Genomic DNA, 11,121 nt, shown 5'->3' on the forward strand with positions numbered 1-11,121 from the left:
ATGCTACATGGTCTGGGGCACCCTTAGGATACATGGAGAACTGAGCAGAAACCCCTGTATGGTGTTCCATTTGATGGCCTTACTGTTGAGAACCTGGTAATTAACATGGGTACTATAACAGCCGATGATGTTGCCTGAACCACACCCTTGGGTCCATACACCTGGTCATCATCTATCACAATATCCAACTAGTGCTACAACAAAGCCTCTGATACACTGTACTGCACACTGTTTGTGAGACAGAAGCAAAACTTTTCTTTTGTACCAGCATTACAATAAGTTGTCTACAGGAATAGTTAAAGTGATAAACATCTGTATAGATGAAAAGTCTGTATAACATTTGTAATAAGAAACTTTAACTGCAAGGACTCCAAAACTAGTAAATTCCCTGCATTGCATCAATATATATCCAAAAACAAAGATGATGTGACTCACCAAATGAAAGCGCTGGCAGGTCGACAGACACACAAACAAACACAAACATACACACAAAATTCAAGCTTCCGCAACAAACTGTTGCCTCATCACGAAAGGGTGTGCGAGCAGCGATAGAAATACACCGTTTGTTGCAATATGCTTGGGACAACAGTACATTTTCAGGCGGACAAACTTTCGAAATTACAGTAGTTACAATTTTCAACAACAGATGGCGCTGCAAGTGATGTGAAAGATATAGAAGACAACGCAGTCTGTGGATGCGCCATTCTGTACGTCGTCTTTCTGCTGTAAGCATGTGCTGTTCACAACGTGCAAGTGTGCTGTAGACAACATGGTTTATTCCTTAGAACAGAGGATTTTTCTGGTGTTGGAATTCCACCGCCTAGAACACAGTGTTGTTGCAACAAGACGAAGTTTTCAACGGAGGTTTAATGTAACCAAAGGACCGAAAAGCGATACAATAAAGGATCTGTGAAAAATTTCAACGGACTGGGAACGTGACGGATGAACGTGCTGGAAAGGTAGGGCGACCGCGTACGCCAACCACAGAGGGCAACGCGCAGCTAGTGCAGCAGGTGATCCAACAGCGGCCTCGGGTTTCAGTTCGCCGTGTTGCAGCTGCGGTCCAAATGACGCCAACGTCTACGTATCGTCTCATGCGCCAGAGTTTACACCTCTATCCATACAAAATTCAAACGCGGCAACCCCTCAGCGCCGCTACCATTGCTGCACGAGAGACATTCGCTAACGATATAGTGCACAGGATTGATGACGGCAATATGCATGTGGGCAGCATTTGGTTTACTGACGAAGCTTATTTTTACCTGGACGGCTTCGTCAATAAACAGAACTGGCGCATATGGGGAACCGAAACGCCCCATGTTGCAGTCCCATCGTCCCTGCATTCTCAAAAAGTACTGGTCTGGGCCGCCATTTCTTCCAAAGGAATCATTGGCCCATTTTTAAGATGCGAAACGATTACTGCATCACGCTATCTGGACATTCTTCGTGAATTTGTGGCGGTACAAACTGCCTTAGACGACACTGCGAACACCTCGTGGTTTATGCAAGATGGTGCCCGGCCACATCGCACGGCCGCAGTCTTTAATTTCCTGAATGAATATTTCGATGATCGTGTGATTGCTTTGGGCTATCCGAAACATACAGGAGGCGGCGTGGATTGGCCTCCCTATTCGCCAGACATGAACCCCTGTGACTTCTTTCTGTGGGGACACTTGAAAGACCAGGTGTACCGCCAGAATCCAGAAACAATTGAACAGCTGAAGCAGTACATCTCATCTGCATGTGAAGCCATTCCGCCAGACACGTTGTCAAAGGTTTCGGGTAATTTCATTCAGAGACTACGCCATATTATTGCTACGCATGGTGGATATGTGGAAAATATCGTACTATAGAGTTTCCCAGACCGCAGCGCCATCTGTTGTTGAAAATTGTAACTACTGTCATTTCGAAAGTTTGTCTGCCTGAAAATGTACTGTTGTCCCAAGCATATTGCAACAAACGGTGTATTTCTATCGCTGCTCGTTTAGTTTTTATTTCCGTTTCAAATATACCGGTCATTTTTGAAACACCCTGTATATATATAGAGGAAAACATTCCACGTGGGAAAAATATATCTAAAAACAAAGACGATGTGACTTACCGAACGAAAGCGCTGAATTTTGTGTGTGTGTTTGTGTTTGTTTGTGTGTCTATCGACCTACCAGCGCTTTCGTTCGGTAAGTCACATCGTCTTATGTTGCCTGAACCACACCCTTGGGTCCATACACCTGGTCATCATCTATCACAATATATAACACATCTTTAAATATGTCTGCTTGTGTCTGTATATGTGTGGATGGATATGTGTGTGTGTGCGAGTGTGTGTGTGTGTATATATATATATATACACACACACTGTAATTATTAAGATATCAGTGGATGTAATTAAGCACAAATGTTTATCTGAACAGTCCTGAGCTAAATTAAAATTCCAGTCATTCATATTAAGTCATGACACCGTATGTTTTACTGACAGAAAGCTAAACAATATGTGATGATAACCTGTTAAACAGGTGTCATGGTGTGAATATTGAATCATCTGGATTACTTGTCTAATACTACTCGCAAAACATCACAAATACTGTTAGCACTCTAATTTCACTTCCAATTAAATGTAACTACTGCTATGTACCACAACTGTGTCAAGACAACCCCTCTGAATAGTGCAGTTGAATAGTGCAGTTGAATGGCTCCCTCAAAGTCTATTACAGACTTTGTCTTAAGGCATTGAACAGGGCATTGTAATAAATTAATATACCTGGTAATTTCATTGAGCTAATCATTCTGAGATTCTGCTTAACTCACGTATATTGTACTGAATATATCTGTGACTGTGTGTGCTGATATGAAGAAGTTTCATATCAGCGCACACTCCACTGAAAAAGTGAATATTTCATGCAGGAACCCCTCCCCAAGGCTGAGGCTAAGTCATGTCTCCAAAATGTCCTTTCTTTCAGGAGTGCTAGTCTTGCATGTTCCACAGGAGAGCTTCTGTGAAATTTGAAAGGTAAGGTATAAGATATTGGAGGAAGTAAAGCTATGAGGATGGGTGTGAGTCGTGCTTTGGTAGCTGAGTCAGTAGAGCAGTTGCCCACAAAAGGCAATGGTCCCAAGTTCAAGTCTGAACCTGGCAAACAGTTTTAATCTGCCAGAAAGTTTCAGATCCAATGCAGAGTGAAAATTTCATTCTGGAATGTCAGGTAATTACAGAAAAACATTCATACAAATGCTGTGAACCAAAACTGAAGTAACTTTATCAGCTTGTCTGTGTAGTCGAGGATACTGCCTTGGTGTAAATTTTATAAAAGTCATATATATTCCTGAATTGGACAAACAGGTCACTAACCTGGGTGTTATACTGTATGTCTATCAGCTCAACTTAGAAGTAATTGGATACATTAACAGCCAAAAGCACAAATAGTCTGGCAGATAAATCAAACTCCATCTCCAGTCATGTAATGTCTTCGATTCTTTTTCAGTACTCAAGATTGTGTATTTCATTTACTGAAACATAGTCACTCATGTTTGATCTACAAATGACTGCCTTGACTTCTGCAAAATGTTCCACATCATGAACTTCCAGTTAATTTTTCCATAGGATTCTTTTTATTTCATAGCATCATTCTTGTCTGCTATATCTGTAACCAAATGATTCTCTGCTTGCATTAAACACTTAATGGATTCAAATAATTGGTGATGTTGTCGATAATATATTTTGTCACCACTCTGCTTACTCTTAGCTCAGTTTTTCTATTCTGCAATGGCTGCCTACAGTTCAGCCAGCCTTCGCTGTTGATGGTCAGAAAACAATCCTCACTGTGGCTGGCACTGTAATTACATTTCAGTGTTTTCCCAGCCCACAATAGTGCAATGGCATATTAAGCACTTTTAATGGCCTTTATACAATACAAGAAATAAGGCATTTCTCATTTGGCTCAGGTTGCAGACACTGTACATGCCATAGTGTTCCTAATGCAGAATGCAAATCTAATTTAACGCAAGTATTGTTCTCAGCAAATTGCTTGGTGTCAGAAAAGGCGACTGCTTTGCTCTAGCGATGTCCAGCTGCAGCCTTAATTTTCCTCTTCCCCTCACCCCTCAGCCACACTTGTTGCAGTGCTCTGAGCAGTAGGCAAGACTAAGGCCACACCACTTGCACCCACAGAGTGTTGTTTGGCCAGGCCTTTTATGGATGCTCATTTTCTATGTTAATGTGCCTTTGTCTCATTTTACAGCCCCTTAAATTTGCAATGACATGACTGAAGAAACATCCATTTTTAGTTCTGCTTGATATTCATTAGAACGTTTAATATACGAGTCTAATCATCTGTTGAAATATGGCCCCATGTTTTTTGCTTAGTCACTTACTTTAAAGAACTAGAAATTCTTTATTCATATCAACTTCTAGAAATGAGTAATATAATTTATTTCAGTCTCCCACAACACACATATTGAGTCACTGGTTGAACACAAAGTTCTTTAAGTAATAGAGATATTCCAGCACTACGCTGGGCACTGTATTTCAATTAGAAGAATTATTGGTTTTGAGTAGTGTAGTATTTTTTATGGTTACACCACTGTTACTGATTTTCATTAGTGAGGCTTGTAGAGTGAGCCTGTACAATTGTAAATAATTATGTTAAAAGTATCTTGTTGTACATTATGAGCTGCATGTAAAATATTTAATTGTCAAACTCGTATTGATGTAAACAACATAAAAGCATTTTTATACATAACAGTAGAAACTTAAAGTTATTTACATATTATGCACCTCCATTTAACATTATGGGTACGTCAGTCATAAAATCTGTACAATATCAACATCAATGTGGACCTAGAAAACTTCAAACCCCATGGATATTTGATATCTTATTATAACCATGTGTATGTGATCATAACAGGCTCAAATAAGATATCTTTCAACTAATACTTAAAAGTTGCGGATTGCCAAGCATACAATATTTAAATAATACGTTTCACATGGTTTTGTTCCTACAGCTTCGTAAGTACTTGCCACTAAACCTCAATTTAATTACTGTTTTTATTGATTTCTACTTTAATACTACCTCAGATAATTTTATTTTTATTTTTCAAATTTTCTGTTTCTTTCAATGTGAAACAACCTTCATTTTTATTCAACTTTCCGCTCTTATGTTTTATTACATGCATGCACAACATCATGGTTCAATGCATTTTGTGAATTATTTGTTTTACAAGTCAGTTCATAAGAGGATATTGAAGTATATTCTTTGTCACCATAGAAAAATTATTTGCAGACTTCAAAAAGATTTATTGGGCATCTATAAGGTCCAGTTCACTGTTAACTAGAGCTGAATCAAAGGTTTTGTAAAAATATTAGCACGTGTAAATTGTGGAAAGGGACTATTAAGGCTGCAGTTAACTGATGGAAACAGACAATGATGGGGAAAAAAGCTAAGTTGTGTCTTTTACCATACTGGCTAGCTAGGATCCTGAAGAACTAAATTAGAGGATTACCACTTTAAAACTAATTAGTTTTGTTTTACGAACAGTTGAGTTTATGAATTAAAAATAAATATTTATTGCTGAAAATACACAGTCCTCTTTTTGCACTGCTTCTCAAATGTCAGCATTATTTTTTCTGCCTTTTTCTTATCTATCACCATAAATAGCAACACAGTCCTTTAACATCTACTAACAAGCCTTATGCAATGCAATATATGTTGTGCCATTTGTTTCAGTAAGATTTGTATATTCTCTAGTTTCTTTCATAGATGTACTCGTATGTGTATGCTGGTGCACTGAGACTGGAAGGAAGGATGGATGGATGGATGGATGGATGGATGGAAACACAGAGAGATGAAGGAAGAGGCTAGTGAAGACCAAAAACATACTACATGATATAACATACACAAAATCAATCTCATATTCTCCTGTGTAAAGTTAAACAAATTTAAATTCCAAAATCATTTGCTACTTTTCAAGTGGCTACAATTGTGTGGATTTCAGCTGCTAATCTGCAAAGACAATCAGGGCATAACAATATCAATATCAATGACATTTATTTCTTCAACATCCATACAACTATATAACTATATCATGCTTTACAAAATCTGTATATGTAAAATATAATCTGCTGAAGGTGTAAGACATTTTTATAGAGATTCATACAAAGTTCAAAATTATATCACAGTTTTCTGGTAAGCAATACTGCACATTATCCACATTATATACTAACAAAGATATAAAAAATACTCTGCTTTGGCTACCAGCACCCTTACAACAAATGCACTGTATATATCAGTTCAATATATAGAGGACGGAATGAATACAACAGACTTTGGTGTTTGTATGATAACTAATAAGCTTGCTACGTACACAAAAAGCTAACAGACTAAAATACTGCTACAATAAAGCTGTAAAAAGTATTTCATAATACTTACATTAGTGAGTTTGTAACTTTCTGCATAACATTCTTTGGATACTATCAGTCTACTTTTTTCCATGTATCTTGTTGGAGAGTAACAGTAAGAGAGAAGGTTCAAATTTGAAATTATAACAATCATACTCATTGTTTATCCTACAAAACAGTAAGAATCAAAAGAACTAAGGTGACATAAATTTTCATGAATGGTTCTCTTTTTTTATCGTTCATTCAAAATTTTCATTTACCTTATTTATAATTCAGTTTGAAGTATGAAGACTGATCAAAATTTTCCAAAACAAAAGAAATGTTTTGGCATTTTCCTGCTGCTACTGAAGAAAAATAAATTTCAATGCGACCAGCAGGACTGTCATTTCAATCTTTGTACAGAATATTTCAACAATTACACTGGCAAAGATGACTTGACAAAATGCTGTGTGCAAAACTGGAACCAATTACCTCATTTTACTTTCACTTACAAAAACAATTATTAAAAATCACTTTATAGTACTTTGAACAAAAATTTGTCACTGATGACCAGAAATAGGAAGCTTTGAATGCTCGATATGTCAAATATATACTGTGCCTGCCAACTTTTCATGCCCTGGACACACATTTATAATTTCAAAGTCCCACAATTGATTACAAAGTGTCTGAAATATAGTGTAGAAGCATAACACACAATAAAAATCTATCAAATAAAAGGCTTCTGTTTGAAGGTACATTGTGAGATATTTTCACAGTGATTGTGATGATCTGTTATCACTATTGGTAACTGAAACAATGATGAAACATATTACTGACACTTGCCATTAACAATTCACAAATCAGCAAAAAATCTTTGGTAATAGTTTTTGGTCAACTGTCACACACACACACACATATATACTTACTGCATAACATACAAGTGTAAGGGATATTTATCCCAAAACATTATCCAACCATACCGGATAACTTGTGTAAAATTCTAACTACACACACAGTCATATAATTTTCACAAATATTGAGCTAATAACCCAATTAAAAGTAGGTACATTTTCTTAACAATGTAAATACGTTCCAGTACTAGCTGTATTAAAAATCTTGTATATGAAAAATATTTTGTAGGAAAAACCTGAGATAGTCTGCACAGAGTACTGTGCTACTCTGATGTGGACACATCCCTTATCCCATCATATTACCAAAATATAGCTATGTAATGTACAAACTGTCACACTACACAGCAGTGCACCATCACTAAAAATCATTCCCCAGTGAGAAATGTTTAGAAGCAAAAAATACAGACCCATTTTTAACAGTCGTAAAAGACAACTACAGACTGTAAACAAACATAACTAAAAACCAAACAAGAAAAAGGCTATTTTCTAGAGGACATCCACTACCAAATGTGAAAACTATAATGAGATTTTCTTTATTTAACCATGGATTACTACCATCATCAAAATGCATTGGACACTGGTCACGTTCTCTTTCATACTCTACCATGTCAATGGCGACAGCAGCTCCTTCTGTGTAATTCCAGCTGGTAACATCTTGCTTGAGATCACAGAATGGGCCAAGAGCCTGAGACATCAGTATCCTGTTAAGGTCAGCTCTTTGATATACCCAGCAACGGTATTTACTAAATGCATCAAGTTCATCATATGTTATTAAATAAGACTTCAGATTCTCCTTCCAAAATCCAATACATTGCAGTCGGTAATCGGGATCACTATATATGTCAACAGGTCGACCACGGTGGTCTACACTAAGGCAATATGTTTCATCAATTGCAATTTCTTTCTGGTCTGTGTCACAAACCGAAAAATCTGATATATTCTGCTTGCAGTAGATATTTGGCCTTGGTGATAATGTCACACCTCCAAGAATGCGGGTCTCAAATGGTATATCTCCTCGCTGTGTGAAGTTAAATTTACCTGCAACAGGACACTGAACAGGGACAGGATTCTTTGCCAAATATAAATCGTACTTCCATGCTTCTTGATTTTTGAATTGCACCCATGAACATACAGTACGAAAATCATCTGTGATAAAAGCTATACCGCGCCTATATCTTATTATATTATGATGTCGGGGCACAAAGTCGAAACATACATAATCTTTCTGACAACCATCAACAGTGAGTCTAGCCATCATGTAACGAGTTCCTCTGTGTTGGTGGCAAACGTATATGGTTCGCCGGAAACGTCCCTCATCTGGATACCATGTTTCCATAATGTGTGTTTCATTTATGAAAATATCAGCATCTATGTTTGCTGTGTTTATCCATTCACCTGAGAAATTTTGTGGAAGTGTACAACCAGGAACCACAGCTTCAGATTTCACCGGTGTGAGATGTAATCTCTCCGGACTCTGCTCCACTGTTTTGAGTGTGTTGCATTCTGCTGTAATTGAAACACCAATATACAGGTCATCATCCCTATTTTTCAAAAAACATCGATATTTTTCGTCTTTCCTCGACTCTTTTGTATTGGCAACGGCAAAAAAGTGATTTTTACCCACAAACCAGTCTCCGAGGCAACTATATTCTACAACACCATCAAACGTTTCACTCATTCCGACACATTTCTTGTATGTTATGTTAAATTTCTGATTTGTGATCAGAAACTGTGTACCAGCAGTCTGACAGGAACGGACCATAGCGTCTGGGTGGTTACATTCTCCTGTAAAGCGAAATCGATTCTGATATCCAAACTGCCAAACGCCTTCTAAACTTGAACGGCAATTAACTGGTACATAATTTTCATCGAAAAGTGTTATCAGTTGTTGGTCTGGCTTCAAACCTTTGCAGACATTCTCCACAGTTGCCTCTCTTTCGGGAGGTAAAGTAACACACGCAGTTTCCATCTTTTCCAAAACGTTAACTGTCCTGACCAATAATTTCACGCACGTATAGCAGCTTGAGCCCTCCTGCTTAAAAATAAATGTATAATTAACATGATATTCTTCTTTCATGTCAATACAGTACCCTTTCCTTGACATGGAATCCGCATTTATCTCAGTCGTCGTACTTCTTCCATTTTCCCAGGAAAACCACGAACCGCGGATAACAAGAGGAATGTTGCAGTTTTGTTTAGAGTAGGTCGGAGTAATTATAATAAATGTTAACACGAGAATTAACCTTGCCATCTCTCTCCCAGCAACACCCATCCGAAGTCACGCCCACCTTTGCCACTATCGAAAAAAAAAAACCCAACGCACTAGAGGAATACGTCGTCTGCTGCACAGTCAAGGAGATTAGATACATACTCTACCATGTAAATCTATGGAATGGGTATCGATACGCGCAAGGAAAGACCTTTTTGTCTCTACATACATTAACTGCTAGATCACGAAAGGTTTACCTGTAACAATCCGCTGTATTTTAGATTTCCACTGCACTTTATCGTATTGCCAAATCCCTCATTTACATTGCGAAAGTTACAAACTGAAAAACATCGAATGTGTAACTACAACATACGGCAAACAAGCGTGTTATACTTGTCAATTATGGATTTCAATTTTTCTTCTTTTAATAGGCCATCTCACAATAATATATTACATTTTACCGTATATATTGCACGCATTTTATGTGTAAATATCGACAAAATTACAGGAGAAAATATTTTGTAAAAATCTCAAAAGTGTAAAGGCCCGTCCACACGCAACGATCTGTCTGCGCACATAACATCTGCGCGGACAGATCGTTGCGTGTGAACAGAAGATTTGCACCAACCTGAGGTGTTTGCAAACCTGGAAGTTGGAGTTGGAGGTTTGAGCAAAGCCTCTCAAATCTGTGGGTTCAAACCACATCTGTGCAGACAAGTTGGAGAGTGTGGACAGGATATCGCCGCAAATCTGGCGCGAAACAGCTGTTTGCTCAGTCTAGTGTTTGTATTTGTGCGCACAGGGCATTAAAATAGCTGATACTCGTCAGTTTGTAAGTGAATTCATTGAAATATATAGAAACGACCCATGTTTGTGGAAGATTAACAGTAAAGAATATAGTGACCGAGACAAAAAGACAGCAGCATACAATGCTCTAATTGAAAAATTGCGGACAGTTGACGCCTCGGCAAACAGAGAAACAGTAATTAAAAAAAATAAATTCGTTGCGAACTGTTTACCGAAAAGAGTTATCCAAAGTTCAGAAATCTAGATCTGATGTAGGAGTTTTGTATCCTGGAACAAAAGTTTGTAACAGGTTGCTTCTACACAGTAGCCAACTGAAAATGTCTACTCAGAAACAAAGTAAACCATAGCTCATTGGCCATGTAGGTACATAATCTCTAATAATATAGGCCTACTGTGTTTTAAACACGTCTACAACACCAAAAATATTATCTGTAACTTGACAGACTTAATTTACTTGACTTGCTTTCATGAACTCATCCTTCAGGACAGCGTAAATAGCTTCACATGTGTTGGGTATTATTTCACTCAACGCTTGTTTCGATATTGCAGTTGAAAATTCCAAGTCCTTGTAGCTCCTTCCTGTTGCTAGGAATCTTAATGTTACCCCCAGCCGTTCATGAGGAGAAATTGCCATTCTCATACAAGTATTTTTTCTCATAATATGAGGGGTTAAAAACTTTAAGAGATAATTATACGTTTCGACATCCATCCGCAAATAATTTCGCCAGTCGTTAGGTTCGCCCTGCAACTCTCGCAGTAAATTTACGTGAGAAAACTGCTTTCGCTTTAGCAGCCACTGTCTACACCATTTTGACTGCTTTCTG

General features: G+C 37.8%; 1 protein-coding gene across 2 annotated transcripts; it reads right to left on the reverse strand.

Annotated features, from left to right (window-relative positions):
- Nucleotides 1-5,917: 5,917 nt before the first annotated feature.
- LOC126195273 (uncharacterized) lies at nucleotides 5,918-9,568 on the reverse strand. Of its 2 annotated transcripts, none has more exons than XM_049933805.1 (2): nucleotides 6,423-9,568; nucleotides 5,918-5,996 (listed from the first exon to the last, which is right to left on the reverse strand). In XM_049933805.1, exon 1 carries the CDS (start codon nucleotides 9,551-9,553, stop codon nucleotides 7,715-7,717), a length of 1,839 nt encoding a protein of 612 aa, XP_049789762.1. In that variant the 5' UTR covers nucleotides 9,554-9,568; the 3' UTR covers nucleotides 5,918-5,996; nucleotides 6,423-7,714. The 2 variants fall into 2 exon arrangements, with proteins under 2 accessions (XP_049789762.1, XP_049789763.1); XM_049933806.1 differs by lacking the exon at nucleotides 5,918-5,996 and having other exon boundaries at nucleotides 6,026-6,559; nucleotides 6,652-9,568.
- Between the last annotated feature and the right edge of the window lie 1,553 nt (nucleotides 9,569-11,121).

Source organism: Schistocerca nitens, chromosome 7 (assembly GCF_023898315.1).
Source record: "Schistocerca nitens isolate TAMUIC-IGC-003100 chromosome 7, iqSchNite1.1, whole genome shotgun sequence".
In the NCBI taxonomy this organism is placed as follows: Eukaryota; Metazoa; Arthropoda; class Insecta; order Orthoptera; family Acrididae; genus Schistocerca; species Schistocerca nitens.

Coding starts and splice junctions, on each gene's coding strand:
- LOC126195273 (XM_049933805.1), bottom strand. CDS start 9,553: ATGGGTGTTGCTGGGAGAGAGATGGCAAGGTTAATTCTCGTGTTAACA.